At 41.1% G+C, this 23,457-nt stretch overlaps 1 protein-coding gene across 1 annotated transcript in view; it reads left to right on the forward strand.

Annotated features, from left to right (window-relative positions):
• Nucleotides 1–22,962, forward strand: part of LOC121296768 (cadherin-related family member 4-like) — a 57,526-nt gene extending 34,564 nt beyond the window's left edge. The window contains exons 7-19 of the mRNA XM_041222536.1: nucleotides 812–951; nucleotides 1,195–1,369; nucleotides 2,242–2,389; nucleotides 2,597–2,702; nucleotides 6,016–6,231; nucleotides 9,043–9,188; nucleotides 14,381–14,510; nucleotides 15,276–15,490; nucleotides 15,762–15,901; nucleotides 16,585–16,641; nucleotides 17,263–17,359; nucleotides 17,887–17,914; nucleotides 22,472–22,962. Coding sequence (XP_041078470.1) covers nucleotides 812–951; nucleotides 1,195–1,369; nucleotides 2,242–2,389; nucleotides 2,597–2,702; nucleotides 6,016–6,231; nucleotides 9,043–9,188; nucleotides 14,381–14,510; nucleotides 15,276–15,490; nucleotides 15,762–15,901; nucleotides 16,585–16,641; nucleotides 17,263–17,359; nucleotides 17,887–17,914; nucleotides 22,472–22,527 — 1,654 coding nt within the window. The 3' untranslated portion in view covers nucleotides 22,528–22,962. The remainder of the gene's footprint in view (nucleotides 1–811; nucleotides 952–1,194; nucleotides 1,370–2,241; nucleotides 2,390–2,596; nucleotides 2,703–6,015; nucleotides 6,232–9,042; nucleotides 9,189–14,380; nucleotides 14,511–15,275; nucleotides 15,491–15,761; nucleotides 15,902–16,584; nucleotides 16,642–17,262; nucleotides 17,360–17,886; nucleotides 17,915–22,471) is intronic.
• Nucleotides 22,963–23,457: the final 495 nt, after the last annotated feature.

The following is a 23,457-nucleotide window of genomic DNA, read 5'->3' on the forward strand; positions in this document are numbered from 1 at the left end:
GACACGCTCCAAGCAAAAGCTATTAGTTGTTGCGTCCCTGTTTATCAGTACAACTGTTAGACTAAGGGTCTATTTACACCAAGTGTCAAGCATGAAGCAAACAAAAGGAAAAATAAGAGATACATTTACATTGGTTTTATAAGTAGGACATATGATGATAATTAATTGTGTAAGTTATTCACCATCCTTGTTGGGAAGTACATTGACACATCAATTTACTTAAAGTACTTAAAATACACAGCGACCCAATGGCAATTTGGAACTTTTTTCTTAACAAGGGCAGATCTGTAAATGTTCAGAACTTCATATGCACTACCATCCATAATCCATTATTGTTCATATTGTTCCTAGCCCATGTATTGTTCACATGCAGTAGGATGCGAATAGGGGGTGGTGTCCCCTGTACTGCCCCTTAAAAACACAACACTGGGGTGGACAATGCAATTACACACAACGAAATGCAATTACACACAACAATCACAGTGCAGTACTTTCACCTATGATTACGGTTCAACAATATTCCATGAGAATTGGGCTATTTGAATGGGAAACTACCCCAGCACACGTTTTCCATCAGTGCCAGGGTTGTTATAAAAAAAGTGTTCATATGGATATAAACAGGATGCACTCATTTATGACACAGGATGTGGGTCAAAAAAGTATCAAAGGAATTGTGATTATGATTTGAAAAATGGTATCCTCCATCATAAGTGCAGGAAATACGAAATATGTACAGAGTTTCCCACGTAGACGTAACTTGCTGTGTGAGACACCATTTTAGTTCTTTAAACTTTTTACTGATTCCCCCCAGGAAGAAATCATACTCTGCAAGTATTCGGGAGAATACAGGGCCTATGGCACTTGTAACGACAGTGACAGCAAATGGTGTGTGTGTGCATTATGAGATAATAGATCAGAGCCCGTCAACCAACACCTTTCAGATTGACGAAGGTAAGAAATCCTCAAAAGAATCCCCTATTAAAGGTATGTTATTAAGGGATCTTCTCCATTTGTTTTGGAAGGTTAATATCTTTCAATGGTGTGAAAAATAGTCATGGGTCAGTAGAATTGACCCAGTGGTACACACAACAATCCTGTTGACACTATTCTATGTGCCTGTGTGTTCAGAGAATTATAATCACAGTCATTTTACATTCCCTTATGGCTTTTTTTTGTCTTTTGCTTGCTATGCAGTTACAGGTGAGATCAGGACCACCTACAATCTGGATCTGGAAAATCAAAGTCCATCTGTTAAATTATATGTCCGAGCATATGACCCGATCCATCAGGTCAGCGCAACAACCCTCGTCAACATCACTGTGCTGGAAGCCAATGACATTCCTCCCTTCTGCACTCCTGCTGTTTTTGTGTAAGAAAACTATATGTGGGATTTAAATAGGGGTTCAAATACACAGGAGTTCAGACAATAGGCTTTTTTTACATGGTGTGTTAGGGGCGGGTCAGGGATTTTTTTTTTACAGTGCCACAGAACATGGGAATATGCATTAAGTAGGACTAGTTGACCAAACTACAGCCTAAAGTCCAGTATCCAGTATTTACAAGGCAGATAAATGGAGAACAGTTACAATGCAAGGTGTGCCTAATCTGATTGAATAAATGCTCTCCACTTGGTTAATCAGTGACCACAGTTCACAGGCGTGTGTGAAAGGAGCTCACTGTAACATACATAGGTGGAGGAAAAATCAGAAACACCTGCCATAGCACTGTCAATATCCTACACCAGCAGCAGCACTGTCAATAGCCTACACCAGCAGCAGCACCGTTTTAATGTAAATATTCTAAAAGGTGTTTAATAGGAAAACAAGGAAGTATATTCAACTGAATGAAGTGGTTAATGAATAGGAAGCAGAAGTTTGATGTGGAGGCTAGTACTCAGCGGGGTGACTCAGGGATCGGTCATATTGGAGGCTAGTACTCAGCGGGGTGACGCAGGGATACTTTAATTATCAAACTTGTAAAAGCAGACACAACACAATTTCAGCCATGCAGGAAATCCAAAAGGATATAGAAGATACGTGGCAAATTAAATTTGATGTCAACTAATGAGAAGTTCAAATACCAACAGTAAACATCAAGAAATGGCCCAGCAAGAGAAAAAAAAGCTTGATGTTGTAATGAACTCATTGCTGTCAGCAATCAGATAGTATGGGAAATATTTTATAACTGTTGATGGTTAATAATATAATTTTGTGATTGTTGCTGTCTTGTTTCAATATACAGGGATACAGTTCCTGAGACCACACCCATTGGGTATTCATTCTTTAACCTAAAATGTAATAAGGATCAGGAAAAACAGACACTGTCCTATAAGATCATTACCAATGCCAACTCCCTCTACAAGTTCCGACTTCAGAACGGGGAGTTTCAGGTGACTAGCTACTATTTACTAACTTTGCATATCAGTCACGTACAGTATGTTCATTGTACTTAAAAAACCTGAACTTAATACAATTAGCAAAAATGTACAGCCCACAGGTAAGGAAAAATAAATAACTTCATAAAAAGTCAGATTGTCTTCTGTAACACTACCACACAGAAATATCTATATGAATTTCATAACTGTCTGTTTATCCAGGTGAATAATACTATAACATATGACTCTGCTGAAATGGCAAGCGTCAATTTCCAATATGTTGCCTCCATCAATGTGACAGACAGCAGCACAGTGCCTTCATTCTCAAGTAAGTGTCAAAATTCTCTTCAAGTTGTTTAGTTATAGTCAGAAGTTACCCACAAGGATAATCCTCATTTTCAAAGGGTACACTTAACTGTCACATTTATTTAACAAATTTATAAAAATACATATTAAAATGATTAATAGACTAATAAAGCTCTACTATACTTAAGGTTATTGGATGTACTGATGTGTACACATGTTATTTTTTAAATTGTATGCATACCTTTATATACCTTTTTCTTTAAATGTCACATTTTAATACTTTTCTTTGTGTTTTACTTAAAACTGTGGACTGAGCCACAGAGTAAGCACCAATACTGAATCTCTACTGGCCACTTTCTTTCCCAATCAGAATGCAGTACTGAAATATATGAGTGACAGACAGGAGCAAAAATCAGTGAGAACAGTTAAACCTAAACCACTTGTAATTATCAGTAGTATTAACACAGAGAGCAACCAAAAAATCAGAATAGTTTGTGAACACACAATTTTGATATGGCAATATTTGACCATTCTTCTTTACAAAACTGTTCAAGCTCTGTCAAGTTCCTTGTGGAGTGTTGATGGACAGCAATCTTCAAGTAATGCCACAAATTTTCGATTGGATTTAGGTCGGGGCTCTGACTGGGCCACTCAAAGACATTTATCTTTTTGATCCTTAGCCACTCCAGTGTAGCTTTGGCTGTGTGCTTTGTGTTGTTATCATGCTGAAAGGTGAACTTCTGCCCCAGTTTCAGCTATCTTGCAGAGTGCAGCTGGTTTATCTCAAGGACTTCTCTGTACTTTGCTCTATTCATTTTCCCTTCTATCCTGACAAGTACCCCAGTCCCTGCCAATGAGAAACATCCCCATAACATGATACTGCCACCACCATGCTTCACAGTAGGGATGGTGTTCTTTGGATGATGCGCTATGTTGGGTTTGCGCCAACGCGTTGCATTTAGGCCAAAAAGTTCAATTTTATTTTTGACAGACTACAAAACGTTTTGCCACATGGCTACAGAATCTCCTGAGTTGTTTTCTGCATACTTTAAACAGGATTCAAGGTGGACTTTCTTGAGTAATGGCTTCCTTCTTACCATCCTACTATATAGGCCAGATTTGTGGAGTGCTTGGGATATTGTCGTCATACACCTTCCACTTCTTAATAATCATCTTGACCATGTTACCAGTGATATTCAAGGCCTTCGATGTTTTATTTATAACCATCCCCTGATCTGTGCCTTTCAACAATTTTGTCCCGGAGTTCTTTTGAAAGTGCTTTGATGCTCATGGTTGAGTCTTTGCTTTGAAATGCACTTCCCAGCAGAGGTAACCTACAGGAACTGCTGAATTTATCCAGAAATCATGTGAATCATTACAATTTAACACAGGTGGAGGCCACTTAACTTGGTGTATGATTTTGAAGGCGATTGGTTACACCTGAGCTAATTTAGGATTGCTATTACAAGGAGGGGTGGACACTTATGCAACGAAGCTATTTCAGTTTTTATTTTTAATTAATTTTATTTCTACAAATATCTAGAATATTTTTTTCTCTTAGAAGTTGTGGGGTAGGTTGTATAGATAAATGAAAAAAAAAAAAAAAATTTTAAATGAATTTTAATACCAGGCTATAAGGCAACAAAAGGTGAAAAATTTAAAAGGGGATGTAGACTTTCTATAGACACTGTAGATACAAATAACTGCCGCTGTATACCACTGACATATTGGTAACTATGTATGCCATAGAAAAACATGGAAATATATAAAGCAATTTTTTATAAGGTCAAATAACACAGCTTATGATTTGGAACTGTTTGTAAATTCTACATTCTCTTCAACAACATTACTAGTTAATCACCACACCCTAAAGAATCTACTCTGTCCTTAGATTACAGCTGTGTCCTCTGGTCCTGGTATCTGTGTTGCACTTAAAATATTGATAGGGTAACGTTTTGAACTCCTTTTAAAATTTTAAAGACTTCAGTCAAGTCCTAATTATGCTTAGGCTAAACAGATTCAATTCCTTCAACCTGTCTTGGTAGCTCATTACTTTTATATATGTATTCACTTTATCTTTATATGCCAAAAATGATTTGTTACCTGTGGATATTGTGCTTCTGAAAATATTTTTTTTACTGATTGAAAAGAGTGAAAATGTTAGTAATGCATAGTGATGTATATAAATTAATTTCTTTATACAGCACTTCAAATAGTAATCATAGTTAATCCTTACACGGGCAGTATCGCTAGCTAAAAATAGACATACAAACTGGCTGGATACTCGGGGGAGGATATTATGCATGAGTGACACAAATAGTTTTTAGCCTTAGAAAGTGCTGCCATGTCTGAAGAGCACTTCCAGTATGTGTATTTACAGAGGAGTGTAGTAAAAGACTGAACCAGCTTATCTTTCCTATGGTTACATATCCCCTCCTCAGTTTAAGTCATACAACTATGGCCAAACGTTCTGCCGTAGTATTGTAAGATTGAGAGGTAATACAAAAAAAGCCCCAAACATATAAACACAATTTAGATATTGTATTTAACATCATGTAATCAACGAAACTACAAAATTATATTGCAAATGTCTAGTGGAAACCATTATAGTAGTACAGTATTTCATGTTAGATTTCGAAATGTCACATTCTTCTATTTTTGTCAGTTTTTTGTTAAGTATGTGGTAAAACTACAAAGCGATATATAATTCAATATGTTAATGTGACATTTTTCAGCAGGTTTCATTTGACTTTATGAAACATTTAGGGTGATGCAAAACCTTTGACCATAGCTGCACATTGTATGACAGTATTTGATTGTGTGAGGTTCAGCATTCTAAAGCTGCAAACTAGATGACTCAGTAGTACACAGCCAGTCCTGACCCCTGGTAAACAGGGAACTATTGTAACAGATTGATGCAGACCTGACAATCGGTCAAGTAGCTGTGGCATACAACAAAATTGACTAGTGTGTAATCAGCTCAGGCTTTTTTATTTGTAAAAATGATATTATAAAACATTTGTGCTGATGCTATGTTACTCCAAGACAAATATAATAGCATAGAAAACATGACAAAAAATCTTAAAAGATATATAAAAAAAGGTATCTGTTCAATTTTAAAAAGCTAGCACTTGAATGCATCAAAAAATCCAATAACCAGCCTGTACACTCTTGGACTACTTTTTTTTTTTTAAATAGAAAAATGCCAGTATATTTTACTGTGTATAAGAAACACTTCAGACATTTCAAATTCCAAATGCATTTAGTAAGCAGAATCTTTATAAATATCTCAAATGTTCATAAATAAAATGTTACGTTCATGTTTTTGTTAATAGCAATAGTCAACATATACATCACTGTGACACCAGTCAATCAGTATGCTCCAGTCTGTCACCCTCCTTACGAGTTTCCTGTTCAAATGATGAGTCCAATAAACACTGTTGTGGGCACAGTGAATGCTACTGACCGTGACTGGAAATTCAACAACATCCAGTACAGCATAATTGGAGGCAATCCCGATCCACCTCTGTTTTATATAGATCGTCACACTGGTGAGTGTTCTGAACCCAGCCTGGGGAACTGCTTCTACTATTATTCATATATAGGGCTATTTTCAGTGTGTTCTGAACGTCTGTCAAATGCACCCCAAGTGTACTCTGGTGTGACTCCGCCATTTGAGAGGGACAATTTATTTAAGTTTGTTTGCATGATTGCATCTTTTACTGTTATGCCCTGAATGGACATGAAATTGGTTCAACTTTGATTAGGCAATAGCTAATGATTATATGATTATAGATGAAAACAGCAAGTGAAACACTGTGCAAGTGTGTGGTTTTGTTTTTATTTGGGGTCTGTAAATATATACATACATACATCAGTGATCTGAAAAGCAGGTACTTCATTACCTGTCTGTGCTGCAATGCCTTCGTACATGCAAGGCGTATTTTAACACTCGCCGTTTTAACGGTTTACGTTGGGGAATAAATTACCTGTAATATTTCAGTCGTAAATATATATATATATATATATATATATATTATATATATATATATATATATATATATAATATATATAATATATATATATATATATAACACACGGCCGATTTTGTGAAACCAACTATCTTTCTGTATATTGTATGTGAGTTTGTGGCTAAGGTCAGCTATAATCCTAGTTAGACTTGCAGCAGATGATTTTTAGTGCGTTTACACTTACAACAGCATGGACCTGAGCTGCTTTAGAGTAGATTAGATGAAAAGAATCTTATCGTCTGAGCCATCCGTTTACACCTGAGCACAGACCTAAGCTGGCTCAGCACTTGTATGCGTGCGCATAGCCCCTGCACTGCAGTGTGTGTCCAATGATTTCATATACCTCACCCCTTTTGTGTAGACATTTGTTTAAATCAAGAACAAGTCTGTCTAATTTAGATTACATTTTGCCATCAGAAATGGAGCGATACATTGAGAACTTGCATATCGGTACCATCAGGGGTTAATGTGTGTCGGCTCGCACTGGGTCCCAGATCCAGTACTTTGTCTGACAGAGAAGAGAGTTTGCAAATGATGAACCGTATGAAAAAAACAAATCTTGTTTTCTGTTGCAAAAAATAACTCTGTACATGTAAAATCCCTTCACTGTTCCATGAATTGAATGACAGCCGTGTTCTATAATTACATGTTTTAGGATGTGACATCTGTGAGTGAGAAAAATAAGTGAGAAAAATACTCTTATTTTTCACAACCCAAAAGGTGAACCTCCAAAAAACAAGCTCTTGTCGCTCCTGTTCATCAGATTAGTTGGGCCGCCATTGATATTGTACAAACTTTAAAAATTATGTCAAAACATGGCTACACAAAGGATCACAGCCACCAGCAGTAAAGCATGAAGCCATCAAGCAGATGAGAATTTGAAATATATATGAAAGCTACTGCAAATCTAGGTCAGTATATCAGGTCTAGGAAATGCTGTCCCTCTTCCATAATTATGAGATCCAATAGCTTTCTGTTTACAAATTAACCCCTGGGTACCATCTGCTTGTCAGACTCCTCTGACATGTAAATAACACACATTGCTTTAAAATCCATGTGCAAGTGTCTTGTTCACAGGTATGTGGACATTTAAAGAAATAGGTGTTATTGTACACATTAACACATCAGTCTGACAGCTCTTGTATGTTAATGCAAACAATAACACCAGTTTATTGTTTGCATTAACATACAATTTTAATTTTTTAAATTTTACCCATGAAAAATACTTATTTTTGCTATTAAACAAACACAAAACTCATTAGCTTATTAGTTCAAATGAAACATCTGCGACTTTCAATTGTGCATGTTATCCCCCCAAAGCGTTTAAGAATGTGTTTGTTAACATTTATGTATTTAGCTAAATCTGGACTTTTTTTTTTTTGGTTAAATCTAAAAACAAATATGTCATGTACATTAAGTCTGAAAAAAAACACCTGTTAAAATATTAGTGCTTTCTTTACACTTGTCGCCCATACGTGGAAGCTGCCATGTTGGCTCTGTTCACTGCAGTTTCACTGATACGCACCAATTCAAACATAATTTCTCCAATTCTACAAGTCCTAAGCCCCTTTCACACTGGCATGCTGTACCTGGTCAGAACCTACCTGGGTCAGGACCCTGTGTATGCCGGTCAGGCACGTGATTTCACACTGCTTTTGTTAAAGCAGAGTTGACCTGGGTGACAGAAGCAGCTTATTACTGACGCTTTCATCCAAGCTTCAACCAGATTGAAGACGTTATCTTTAGGCCACTCTCTGCTGCAGTAAACCACAACTCAACTCCCGCTATTTATATGAGCAACGTCGCACGACTCACGCAATGTGTGCTAGAAATCAAGCTAAGAAGAAGCAACAAATATTTAAATTCATATATTGCGGCTCTTTTCATTAAAAAATTTTCTCTTAGTACATACGACAAAATGTATACTTTGCTTGGGTGCTTATTCACCTTCGGCCACTAAAACTGGGCACTAATATTATTACGGGTGAACAACCGAGACTAGGGGCATTATCGAGCACATACTGTTGTATGTGTGTGTGTGTGTGCGCGCATTAGAGTGCCACCTATTTGCTACGAGTGTATTCTCTGTTTGAAATTAAGTATGCTATTGAAATAAAAGCTTTCAAGTGGTGCAAGGTATCAGTGTGGCTTTTTAAATCTTAAGTGACTACTACTTTTAGAATTTTTATATTTTCAAGTAAAAATTATTTTTTTATTTTTTTTTTGGTGCTAAAATAAGCCGTAATATAAGATTGCTGTATTATTAACAAAACAAAAATCTGCAGATTGTTCTGGAACTAACCAGTTTATTTCATTCAATGACAACTATAGGGATAATCCATCTCCTCAACAATCCGGAATATGAACAACTGAGAACCTTCAACCTGGAAATCCAAATAGTGGATTTAAACCAGGATATTGAGCCGGACCCCAAGAATCAAAAGACCGGCAGTTGTGCCATCACTGTCTATATGCAGGTAACAGCATCAGAGTCATTGTCGATGTGCAGGTAACAGCATCAGAGTCATTGTCGATGTCGATGTCATTGTCGATGCGCAGGTAACAGCATCAGAGTCATTGTCGATGTGCAGGTAACAGCATCAGAGTCATGCGCAGGTGTCGATGCGCAGGTAACAGCATCAGAGTCATTGTCGATGCGCAGGTAACAGCATCAGAGTCATTGTCGATGCGCAGGTAACAGCATCAGAGTCATTGTCGATGCGCAGGTAACAGCACAGGTAACAGCATCAGAGTCATTGTCGATGCGCAGGTGCATCAGAGAGTTGTCGATGCGCAGGTAACAGCATCAGAGTCATTGTCGATGCGCAGGTAACAGCATCAGAGTCATTGTCGATGCGCAGGTAACAGCATCAGAGTCATTGTCGATGCGCAGGTAACAGCATCAGAGTCATTGTCGATGCGCAGGTAACAGCATCAGAGTCATTGTCGATGCGCAGGTAACAGCATCAGAGTCATTGTCGATGCGCAGGTAACAGCATCAGAGTCATTGATGCACAGGTAACAGCATCAAAGTCATTGTCTATGTGCAGGTAACACACAGCGAGGGGGGTATGTATTTTTTGTCGTTTTTTGCAGGCACTTGATTTTTGTAACTGAGGCTTGATTGACACCGTAGGAACCTAACCCATAGAGCACAGGGGAGGCAATACCAGTATACATTTAGCCTCTTAACTGTTTTCCTCAGTAGACAGTATTGTTATGGTTTTTGCCTTTAAAAAGCCTAAAATGTAATAACAAAAACCTGAAAGTCATTCAGAAGATGCCAGAGCTCTGACATTGATTTAAAATAAAAAAAAAAAACAACAAACTCACCCTATATGAACACTGTTTTGACCCAAGTCCACACTGCACTGTTTACAGCTGATGTTAGCAACAGCGTGTCTGCAACAAGATGCTGGGCAGTTTTGGTTTGGAGACTACAAAACAAATATGTATTAAATAATATAGGTTAGTTGTTAGTTTAGTTTGTTTTTGTTATGTATTAACACTAGAAATGCCGGAGCGGTCTTTTGGCGCATCACGTTTTTTAAATGCATTTCTCTCCAGATTCAGATTTGGCAGCTAGGCACTTGTGCTTTTTTTTTTTTTTTTTTTTACTTTCCCTAAATATGTATATATTAAACATCCAGGGTTGCAGAAACTTTGGGAGAGAAAGAGGGATCTCCCAGGGCAGGCCGTTCAATAGCTGGCACAGGGTTGAGATCCAGACTCTACTGGGCTATCTGGGAGTTACTAGGAGAACTGACACCTTCTCTGATCGGACTTTTTTGAGAAATGGCAGAGGCAGGAACGCATAACAAAGCATTTTGGGCAGACTGGACCTCCTAAGCGGTGAAAGGAGTACCACAGGGGGCAATGCGTTGTCTCCGCCAAGGTGAAGAGATCGACCTGCGCCTTCCCAAACTGTTTCCAAATGCACTCCACCACCTGAGGGTGGAGCCGCCACTTAGATACGGACCCTCCCTCGAGAGGAGGTCTTGCGCACCATTGTCCACGCCTGGGACATGCATCACCCAAAGGGACAGCAGGTTCCGTTGGACCTAAATCAGAAGCCTGAAGGTGATGCGGTGCAACCCGGGGGACCGAAGACCATCCTGGTGGGTGACGTACGCCACCACAGATGTGCTATCCGTACGGATCAACACATGCTTGTTCTGTACTACGGGTAGGAAGCGCTGGAGGGCAAGCTCCAGCATATTGTTATGCAGGGACGTCCAACGACCCGACCAGGGTCCGCTGACTCCTCTGCCTTCGCAGACCGTTCCCCAACCTGAGTTGGAGGCGTCCGTCGTCACCACCCTGCGGTTTTAGACCACTCCCATTCGGACTCCTTGGCGCAGGTGAGAGGGAATCCTCCACCAGTGCAGGGCCGATGCGCACACAAGACACGCTGTCAGCCAACGGTACTTGTGGTGCTTGGGATGTTTGAGCCACTCCTGCATCGGGCGCATGTGCAATAAGCACAGCTCGATGGCTGATATCACTGCTGCCATCAGACCCAGTAACTTCTTGTACAAAAAAAGGGGCACCCTCAATTCCTGTCAAAACAGGGAGAGGTGGTGCTGGAGAGCTGCTACCCTGTTGTCTGACAGGTATGTAGTGGAGTCCAGCCGGAGCCCCACATACGTTGTGCACTGCACCGGCGTCAGCCGACTCTTGGCATCATTGAGGGCGAGGCCCAGCCTCACTAGATACTCCGTCACCAGCGCCGTGTGGGCCACCTCTCCCTCCCACGACTGGAAACAGATCAACCAGTCATCAAGGTAGGTCATCACTCTGACCCCTTGCAGTTGCAAGGGGGCGAGGATAACACCTAAGCACTTTAAGAATGTATGGGGAGCCAGGGAGAGGCTGAACGGCAGAACGGAAAACTCATAAACGCTGCCTTGAAAGGCGAAGCAGAGATATTTCCTGTGCTGCGGATGAATGGGGACGTGGAAATATGCGTCCCACAAGTCCACCATGGTAAACCAGTTGCCCGGCCAGAGAGCCTGGAGTATGTGACGATGAGTCAGCATTTGGAACCTCCTCTGTTTCAGAAACCGGTTGAGGAACCGCAGGTCCAGGATGGACCAGAAAGTATCGCGAGTAGAACCCCTCCCCGAAAGAGGTGGGGTCTACGAGATGAATGGCGCGTTTGTCTAGCAAGGCTGCCACTTCGGTCTGGAGTACCGAGGCCTGAAGCGGATCCGTCACGAACGTAGTCCCAGGCGAAACTGAAGCGTGTAACTGTATTCTATGGTTGCAACCACCCATGCATCGGAGGTGCAAGCAAGCCAGTAGTGCAGCTGTTGTGCCGTAAACTGGTTCTGAGGCCCTGCTGGGGTGGCTGAGGCTGAGGTGGTTGCCTAGGGTGAGTGCCCTGGAACCGCCTTCATGGTTGCTGATGCGTTACCTGGCCACAGCCTCGCCCTCCACGTTGCAGGAGAGTCACGTTCCTTGCCTGAGATGGCAAGGTAGGCGACGCCTAAGGTCACCCAGAGGGGCTGTGGCAACTGGCACCATCCTGGTGACTGTCCGCGTTGGGGGTGTGTGCCAGCGGCTCGACACGAGGGAGCAACACGGTTACCTGCCTAGACCCCTCGCGTTATTGAAGAGATCGCTGCAGGATCTCCTCCACTGCCGGACCAAAAGTGTGGCCTGGTGATATAGACGCGTCCAAGAGGGCAGCTTTATCGACATCAGGCACCCGCACCTGCGACAGCCACATCTGTCTGCGCGCGACTACTAGGCCTGCCAGGCTCCGGCCCAGGGCCTGCCCCTGCAGGCTGGACATCTGGAGCAACGTGTGCAATAGTAATCGCAACTCCGTGGCCACCGGCTCTGGGACCAGGGTGTCACGCAAGATACCATCCATGTATGTGACCAGCATACTGGATGTATTGACCAAGCAGTTACTCCGGACGTGTGTCTCCGTAACCCTGCATTGCAGGTTCGGACACATAGGGTCCCTGGGCTGACTGGTGGAGCCTTCACCAAAGTTGTGATAGTGGAATCTACAATGAGAAACCCTGCCAGACTCAGCATCTCAGCCCCCTCCAGCAAGGCCAGTTGAGAACCGTGACTCAATTGGGTAGGCGCTATGGCTGGGTGGTCCCAGGAGGAGCGCACCTCCTCCATAAAATCAAGGAAAGCGGGGAAGGGTTGGGGTCGAGTAGCCACATCATGCGGCCAAAAGACAGAGTGACGTGGCTCTACCTCTGTTGTCCAGGGGACCTGCAGGTACACTGCCGTGCACCCCAAAAACGTGGGCATTGACACTGACAGCGGTGGCACGCTAGTAATCGAGGTGACCTTGGGAACTAGGGACGGCGTCCGTTGGGAACGGTTCCGCCTCGACCTCCATCTCCACTGGAAAAGAAGATTCCCCCCATGAGGCAGCGATGAAGAACGCATCCCCGTCAGAGCAAAGCCTGTTGCCTCTCTAAAAGCTCCAAGATGCGGCTGATCTGAGCCTTTATGTCCATAATATCCCGTGCTTACCGGGACTTCTTCATCCATCTCGCCATAGGCGACGGAGAGCGGTTGCGGGTGGACACCGACGCCTGCGCACAAGGGATCTCCCAGGAGGGGCTCTGTGACAGCGTAGGGAGGCGTGGCTGGGAGGGGCCCACTGCAGGAGACAAAGAATGCTCTCGTGCAACTCTCTCCAGGCGACTGGCGAGCACTCAGGGCTGAAAAGCGTGCTCAGGGCCTAAGCACCGCTCACACATGGCGTGCCTGTCCTCTTGTGGGATATTAGTCCCACAGGCCTCACAAGCATGGTACCCATCCCTGCCCGTCATAGCTGGGTATATGTGCTCTGCGTTCAACATGTACCACGCACAACATGCCTTGAGTACCGTGCAATGCTAAATACTGTGCGCACCGCGTGCACTCAAGCACCGCGCCATGCGCACCAAACACCGAGTGCACCGAGCACCACATGCACAGAGTACCGTGCAGCACCAAGTATAATGCGCACCGGGTGCACTGAATACCATGTGCACCACGTGGTATATATAAAGAAGCACAAATCAACAGGATTATTATACAGGCTTCCATACCCTAAAAACTGTACAGAAATTGTAAATATTTCATATTCAAATACACATGAATCATCATTGGTACAACAATTTACCACGACCCTCAGCAAATACACTGTAGCATACCAGGCATCTTTATTTATAGCGGATGACACTCTTTATCGACAACATTTCAACATGTATTTGATATCTGTAAAACATCCCTAAGTATTTCCAGTTCTTTGGTAATCTACTCCATAATATTCACAGTCATCAGGCATCTTCACAATGACATCAGGGATTAACATTCTTTATTAAAAAGATGTTAAAATATTTATGCAACAAAAAATGTGAATTTTGATAAGAAACTAGATTGGATGTGAGGCCCTTTCATTTTAGTAAGACATGAACATTAAATGTTACAATGCAACAGCAATTTTATTATGGACATTTGTTTATTTTCATTAAAAGTACAAGTCACCCAAGTATATTATATAACATTAAGAAAACAAACTACAAATCACTGTCTCATATCTGTAAAATGGCCTGTATAAATCTTGGCTTCTTACTTATTCTGTAACATTAACAGTTTTCATAGTAAACACATATATCAAAGTTCTCCAATGCTTTACTTGTGTCTGCAGGATACCAACCCTGTGTGTAAACCATGGTACTATGTAAAGACCATCTGCTCCACAGATTCACCAGAAAGTGAAGTGGTAACTCTCTATTGCACTTCTACAAACGCCTCTGTTTCCTATGAAATTGTGGGAGGTAAGATATTCATAAGTATATTGTATGTGTGTATATATTGGCTGCTGGTATATCGTAAAGCGTCCCAAAGATTCAGCATTGGCAACATGGCTTGGTAACCCATTCCTTACACTCAAGCTTGGTCTATGCAAAATGTACAAGCTTGCTATTTAGCCCCTGATGTAATAATTAACACACATAAGATGCTGTTTCAGAACTTTTTACTGAAAAGTTGAGTTCCGTCAAACAGTGATAGTAGATGCATGAATTCCCATGGTTTGTAATGATGGCAGTTTCAGGTACACATAGAGGTTGCATTGTAAACATATCTGTAGAACTTTTCATTGTTATTGCAAATGCATCTGAGCAAAATAAAGTGCAGCAATACAGTGTTGTTTTAAAGCAATAAAAATACCAAGTATGTTCAACACAGGAGCCACCATCTTCTTACCTAAGAATGTGACCTCCCTTAATGAAATATGTACAAGTACATGAACCTGTAATATACTGTACACTGTTTACCAGACATAAACAACTTTGAAAGGTGGACAGGATCTTGAGTATTGTTTTCTATTGTGTTATGTGAGAATTAGGCAATTTGCTCTATATATTATTAATCCCTAATTGAATCAAATATAATTATGCATGTAATTTGAATTTAATTTATTAGTCCACTTTCATGAATGCTTTTATGTATTAAACCATGTGCTATCTAAGTAAAAGGGTTTGTGTAAACATCTTCCAATTAAACAAATACATGCATTTTGTTAAATGTGTCATTGCTAGGTAACACCAATGAACAATTTTCTATGAGAGGATCTACAATATTCACCAAGAACGCCTTCACTTATTACACTCCAGGGGTGGTTGACCCCACCTCCTTTGAGCTGCTAGTTAGAGTGACCGTTGACACAGCCTCAACGCTCTCCGCCACGGCAACAGTGTTAGTGCAAGTGGCATACTGCACAACCACCACCACCACTACCACTACCACTACTGCGGTATGAACAGCTACCAAGAGAGTCACACGTCAGAGGGGGACGAGTCTCTGAGTTTTATATGTATTCACTGTGGAACTTGAAGCATCTTGCCTCAGATATTTTACCTTGGAAAAAAGATGATCTCAAGTCATCCACCTGGTTAAATAATGTTAAAAAAGACAGTTACCAAAGCATGTTATATTATGTGAAATGTACTTTATAGATGCAGATTGTTCAGATCCCTCTCTTGGGACTGTCTGTTCCTCTAACATGGACTCGTCTTATCACCCAGACAACCACAAGAACAACAAGGATCATTAGAGTGATGGAGCATTACTGGGCTCCGGACCCCTGGTTTGTGGCAGTGATGACTGTAACTGGAGCTCTCCTCATTTTGGTTCTATCACTGCTGATCTGGAAATGTTTCAAAAGGTATTATTATCATTTTCTTAAGGGTTTACTCCTTTTCATATTCTTAAATTAAGGCATAGTTTTAATTTGCTAACTGAAAGTTATCCTGATGTTTACAGACAATAAGTATCCTCAATGGCATTTTGTTTGCTGTTTTAACTGAGTGGTTCTAGGTTTTGTTGTTCCAATACAGAATTATATTTTTTTCTCAAAATCTGTTTTTACCTGCTGAGCTTTTCTTGAGAATCCCAACTGCCGGGTCACTGAAAATGTCAAGTTGGATATGACTTGAAAAGAAAGAGGAAGTCTGTTCATAGACTTTTTGACTGCCTGACAAAGAAGTTACTGTTTTCTTTTACTGTGCATTATGTGGAAAAGCGAACAATAATATATGTTCCTGTAAGAGGATAGTGATTTTGTCTTAATAAAGATAAGATATTTTTTGAGGTTTTTGTGTTGTTAATTTATTTTTATTTTTTTTCCTTGAGGTCTTTCAACTGAGATCCACTTTTCTTGTTTGAGTTAAACCACAATAATCCAGTAACATTAAAAAGGGTCACTTCAGACGCTGTGTGTGTCAATTAAGAGGAGGACTGATTTGCTAAAGTACATTTTTGGAAATTGTGTTTTGTGGCTATCTTGTCTGTATTTTTAGTTACTAATCCAAATCTTTGTCCCACCCCGTTTCTGGCTCTGATTTTCAGGTCTTCCCTGTGTAGGAAGCCTCTAGTTGAAGAATCTAAGCCAATTCTGCGAATTAAGTAAGTGTGTAAGAGTGCTGGGCCGCAGTGAGCCGGATGGTGGGCTAGGTCATAGAAGAAAGCAGAGTAGCTGTTTTTTCTGATGTCATTGTGACATACCATAAACAAGTTGTGAGGGAAACGAAAGGAGTATCTATACAGGAATGCCATCATAGGAGACAGCCAACACAGAATGAGAAAAGACTCTCCTGACTGACAAACCTATTAGGCTTCTTATACACATCATGCACTGTATGTACTTGATTTTCCAAACAGCCTTTGATAAAGTGCCACATGAAAGGGCTGATCCTCAAGCTGCATTTCTTGGGAATACAAGGTAAAACAAATGAATGCGAATCTAATAAAACACAGGAAGCAGATTACTTGTGAGAGGGTAAACCTCTTACTTGGGCCACGTGGACTGCTGATGTTTCTTATCTTTTTTACTATAAACTTCTTAGATTGGGGGATAATAGGACAGAGGGAAGGAGACACAGTTGTGAGTTTATGGAATGGGCTACCTAGTCATCTTGCTGAGGCAGAATCATTTGGATCCTTTGAGACACAACTTGACAATCATCTACTAGGAACAGCTATTTAAATATTACTTTTTTTTTTTTTTTTTTTTTTACATTTTCTTAGGTCTTCTGATCCAAAAGGTCTGTCAGATCTACCTCCCAAACCAGATGACACTCTGATGGAGAAATCAAGTATGCAGTCTATGAGCCAGCAGAGCACAGTAAGTGTCTGATTCATAAAACATATCATTACCAGTCTGTTTGCTGCATTTCCTTTGGGAAACGATTTACATTTCTGTTTGCAGGCGCTACTTCTATAGATAATTATTAAGGGCATTTTGTACACTGGGTACTCTAGAGGGCTCTGTATACATTTAAACCTACAGGACAGGTTGGCATATCAGCACCATGGTTATGGTTTACCATGGTTAACCATAGCTGCAATGATACACCATGCTTGCCTACACGCTACCATGCTTTCACTGCCCTTTTACTATACCTGCATGCCATTACTACATTTAATAACATGTTTTAGGGGTGACATTTGTAAGGGAGTATTGCTATCCTGCTGTCTAAACTTGTAGGAGCAATCTACATAATAAATAGGCAAATGTGTATAGTTAAAGACTAGAACAGAAGGCAAAAAAAACGCAATGTAGATCAATACCAGCACAACAAAACTGAGATTATTATGTGTTGTTGTTTGAGTGGTTTAAATTATTATTCATATATCCTTTTTTTTTTTTAGAAATTTGATGGAAAAGCAGAAGACCCTGGTAAGTTTTCTATGTAATCCTTACATGTTTTGTTTATCTTTTCTTTGTTCAGATCTGGCCAGTAGTTTTTTTCTTGTTAAGATTTTATTTAGTGAAATGTGAAGTTTTTGTTTGTTAGGATAGTGATCTGTACCATTAAGGGGGGTGGTCATGTGACTCCATGCATTAAAATCCATAGGAGACGATATAAGAGGTGTGGGGAGGTAGTGAAGAGTGGTTGATCTGAGACCCATTCAGGTTATAGAGATGTATAAATTATGGCACCTGTGTGATCTATAAATATCAGTCCTTGAGTCAACCTTAAATAGATTTGGGGATTTTTATTTATGACCCAACATGAGAGGTTTGTTTTAGGCTGGGAACTAGAATGTGTCCTGCTCCCACTTTCAAGGTCCCAGCACCAAAAATAAAAACATACACCATGGCATTTGTTACAAGGCAATATAATACAAACTTGGGAGCCAAGTCGTACTTGAATAGAAGAATGGTCCTATTTTACCTCAATTAATATATGCTAATAAAGCAAGCTAGTGTATCATGAACCGCTATATTGCTGTTCAATATTCCTTCACAACTTACAGTAACCGCTACAGAAATAAGACAGGTTTATACATGACAGCATTAGGTTACCAGCAACCTTTACACATACAGCCCAGAGAAACAGAGGTATTACTTCAGTAAACAGAACGTTAGGTTATTACCATAACCCTGGTTAACTGAAAAAAAATGACAACCATTACCAAATGGGAAGAGCCTGTCTGACCTGTCAATCACTGAGCATATATTGTGGATTCCATCTGTTTATACGCCAAGCGAATGGCATCTGCCACCCAGTGCGCTAAACATTGCTTCGACAGGGCTTGATCTTTAGAGCGGGACCCATAGCAGCAAACAGCTGGTTGGACTGTCTCCAGGGCACTGTCCAAACCAGGTAACAGCCTGGACCTGGCAAAGCATGTGCTGTCTACGGTCCTCCTCTGACACTGGGGATGCGGGGGAGGTCTGAAAGCTTCTAAAACCACTAGTTGGTTAATATGGAATGAGGAGACCACCTTTGGCAAAAAGGCTGGTTGCGTTCTTAATGTTACTCGCGAGTCATTACTAGTGAAAGCCATACATGTTTCATCGATGGACAGCGCATAAAGCTAATTTACTCTTCTGGCAGTTTGAGGGAAACAGGGCGCAGCTCTAGTGTCAGCGGTAATAGCGGTAGCAGTGGGAACACATACAAGAGCCCCTGTAGCCAGGGGTGAGCTAGCGCTTCTACTCCCAGGGAGCCCCCGTCTTTCTGCATAGGGGGCAATGAGTGGACTTGGCTGTGGCAAAGAGGTCGACTTGTGCTGTACGAAACCTCTCTAAAATCTGTTTCACAACCTGAGGGTGCAGCCTCCACTCCGAGCTGTCTGGAGCTTCTCTGGACAGGAGGTCTGCTGCTCTGTTATCCACCCTGGGCAGGTGAACCGCCCTGATGGAACGCAAGTTTCTATGTGTCCAGGACAGGAGTCTGTCTGCTGCATGGTGAAGGCCCGATGAGCGCAGGCCGCCTTGGTGGTTTATTTAGGCTACCACTGTTGTGTTGTCCGTCTGGAACAGCAAGTGTTTGTGCGGTAACTGCTGGCGAAAATGAAATAACGCCAAGGCTACTGCTTGCAGTTCTTGGGCATTTATATGTGCTTGCTGCCAAGGTCCCTTCCATTGACCTCTTATTCCCCTCCCATTCCAGACCGCTCCCCAGCCCAGGCTGGAGGCGTCCTTAGTGACAACTTCCCTTCTGTGAAGGGAGCCGAGGGGAGATCCGAGGCGCAGATTGCCACGGCAGAGCCACCACTCCAATGTCTTCCTACATTGTCTGGACACTCGCACCAGCCGGTATTGATCACGGACCGGGTGCACCCTGAGTGTATTCACCCAAGCTTGAAGCGGGCGCATTCTCATGAGCCCTAGGGGAAGGATTCTCAAGGTGGCTGCCATCAGCCCCAACAACCTTTGAAATATGCTGACCTGTAGAAGAGAATCCTCTCTGAATTGGGAGAACATGACTTCCAATGACCGAATCCTGTCTTCCGACAGAGAGGCAAGCATGCTCACAGAGTTAAATTTGATTCCCAGGAACACTGTGGACTGAGATATACGAAGTTGCTCTTCTGTTGATGTATGGAGAGCTCTAACTTAGTCACATGATCTATGACCTGTCTGGTCTGCGCCTCAACACATGCTTTGGAACGCGCGCAAACTAGCCAATCATCCAGGTAGTTCAAGATCTGAATACTCCGCAGTCTGAGTGGAGCCAGAAAATGTGCGGAGCGCCAGCGAGAGGCCAAACGGCAGCACCCAGAATTCATAAGAACATAAGAAAGTTTACAAATGAGAGGAGGCCATTCGGCCCATCTTGCACGTTTGCTTGTTAGTATTGATCCCAGAATCTCATCAAGCAGCTTCTTGATGGATCCCAGGGTGTCAGTTTCAACAACATTACTGGGGAGTTGGTTCCAGACCCTCACGATTCTCTCTTTTCAGGTCGAAAAAGTCCCTTGGGCTGACATTGTCAATACCTTTTAGAATTCTGAATGCTTGAATTAGGTTGCCACGTAGTCTTCTTTGTTCAAGACTGAACAGATTCAATTCTTTTAGCCTGTCTGCATATGACATGCCTTTTAAATCCAGAATAATTCTGGTTGCTCTTCTTTGCACTCTTTCTAGAGCAGCAGTATCCTTTTTGTAGCGAGGTGACCAGAACTGAACACAATATTCAAGACGAGGTCTTACTAATGCATTGTACAGTTTTAACATTACATCCCTTGATTTAAATTCAACACTTTTCACAATGTATCCGAGCATCTTGTTGGCCTTTTTTGTAGCTTCCCACATTGTCTAGATGAAGACATTTCTGAGTCAACAAAAATTCCTAGGTCTTTTTCATAGATTCCTTCTCCAATTTCAGTGTCTCCCATATGATATTTATAATGTGTGTGGTACCTTAAACATTTCTCTATTAAATGTCATTTTCCATGTGTCTGCCCAGTTCTGAATCTTGTCTAGATCATTGTGAATGACCTTTGCTGCTGCAACAGTGTTTGCCACTCCTATTTTTGTGTCTTCTGCAAATTTAACAAGTTTGCTTACTCTACCAGAATCTAAATCATTAATGTAGATTAGGAATAGCAGAGGACCTAATACTGATCCCTGTGGTACTCCACTGGTTACCACACTCCATTCTGAGGTTTCTCCTCTAATCAGTACTTTCTGTTTTCTACATGTTAACCACTCCCTAATCCATGTACATGTGTTTCCTTGAATCCCAACTGCGTTCAGTTTGAGAATTAATCTTTTATGAGGGACTAATAAACCATGTCATATGCTTTGCAGTTATCCATTATCAATTAGTACGCGTTGCCTTGAAAGGTGAAGTGTAGATATTTTCTGTGTGTGGGACGGATCGGGACATTGAAGTAGGCATCCTGCAGGTTGATCGATGTGAACCAGTCGCCCGGCGCTGTTCAATTGGCGTCGGTGCCGAGCTGTGGTAGTTGGCGCCAAGTCAATCAGCTTATGTGTCGGCACCGAAGAAGAGCATGGTCGGTGCCAAGCTGTTATTGCCGAGTCAGTTGGTGTTGGCATCGAGGATAAGCATGGTAAACACTAGGAGAGCCCAAGGCTGAGAAGAACGCGTAGGCCCGAGCTGGATGGTAGCTGGAGCTGAGTCAGTCGGCGTAGGGGACGGCGCCACGAGCCCGTGGGGTCATTCTACAGCAACAGTAGTTCACACGACTCAGAAAACGGTATTTTAAACTACACAAGGTAATAGAAGAAAATAAAAGCTTAGCGCCAATCTCTGTAAAGGGGTCAAAATCAACTCTAATCAGTAGAATCTACCGAAGTGAGACTAAGGCCACTAGCAATCTCAAAAACACTAAGAATATAGCTTACCGTAATGAATCCAATTTGCAGGTAAAACTGTACAAATGAGCCAATTTCCAACACAAATGAGAGCACAAGGCAATCTATGTGTTGTCTCAGTGAGGTGAGGGAGAAAATAGTGATATGCTACTGTGAGGATGCCCCTCTTCAGCAGGAGGTGGGAGGCACTTCTTCCTCACAGCAGGACCCTGATAGGGCAGCTTTTTTTATATATGCTCAGTGATTGATGGGTCAGAGAGGCTCTTCACATTCAGTAATGGTTGTCATTCCACTTGAAAGGGAAGTACTTGTGGAAACCTGGTTTGTTGTTTTCTTGCAGGATTGTCAGAATTATAATTGTGATTTATTTGGTGTGTGTGTGGGTATGTGTCAAGCATTAAAATAAACCAGTGCAGTTTGCACTTGAACTCCTGAACAGGATTGTTTTATACACCTAGCCTCATGCACCTTACAGAAGGCAAAGTGAAAGATGGAAATTAGTGTTCCAGGTTTGAACCTACACACTTTCTATCCTGTGAGCTCATTTAAGATTTCAAAAATAAGAAAGGATTGAGTCTTCACATTATTTTTAACAAGCTTTCTGTTTAAAATATTAGTTTAGTTATACAAACTGTTAACAGACCTGTTGTATTGTTTTAGTTACAGGCCAGCAGTATCTCTTTAATTCCAACACTGGAGAGCGTCGCTGGATGTGAATGGGGATTGTGTCTTGGGGTTAAATGTTGTTTTCACGTATTGTCTTTTAACATAAAACACAATAATGAATATATATGTATGTCAACAATTGCGATTGTAAGGATAAGCTATATAAATATATTTGTACGTATTTTGGGACACATTTCTTGAGGGGGCTTACTAAAATGCAGCGAACATATTAAATGAACAGGACAAGCATGTACTTTAACATTGCTTAGCAGGAAAATGAGCTACCGGTAAAATATTATGCAGTTATCACAGTAACTTTAAATCTGTTTTTATTTTTCAATGATGTATTAAACAAATCAAAATAAATAGTGTTTTATTGTTTTATATTTTACTAAAATTCTTGTTCCTGATTTAAGTTTATTTAGTCTAAGTAATTTGCCACTCAGTTATCTTGTATGATGGTATGTGTCTTCAAATCAAACATACTTGCTGGATATCTTGAAAATAAAAGTTGTTTTTAATTTGATGAATAAAGAAATAAGTTTACAACAGTTGTATGTGCTCTGTACATATGTAGGAACAGCAGGAACACACCCTAACCTGGAACACTGCCAGTATGTTTTTCCAAGCAGAAAGCATGTAGTTGCAGGGCAGAACCACAGAAATACAGATACCCAAAGAAAGCATTCATATCAGTAATAATAATAATAATAATAATAATAATAATAATAATAATAATAATAATAATAATAATAATAGACTTATGATGGGGTTAGGTTGATTAGGACAGGTATGAGTTTCAGTTTAATGTTTGGAAGGGATTTTCATGATTTATTGCTTACTTAAAATAGACTTATGATGGGGTTAGGTTGATTACTCTGAAAGAATCGGTGCACACACTTTGTGTTCTTTTGTCTTGAATACTCTGACAGAATCGGTGCACACACTTTGCTTTTGTCTTAAATACTCTGCCAGAATCA

The sequence above is a fragment of the Polyodon spathula genome, chromosome 22 (assembly GCF_017654505.1).
Source record: "Polyodon spathula isolate WHYD16114869_AA chromosome 22, ASM1765450v1, whole genome shotgun sequence".
In the NCBI taxonomy this organism is placed as follows: domain Eukaryota; kingdom Metazoa; phylum Chordata; class Actinopteri; order Acipenseriformes; family Polyodontidae; genus Polyodon; species Polyodon spathula.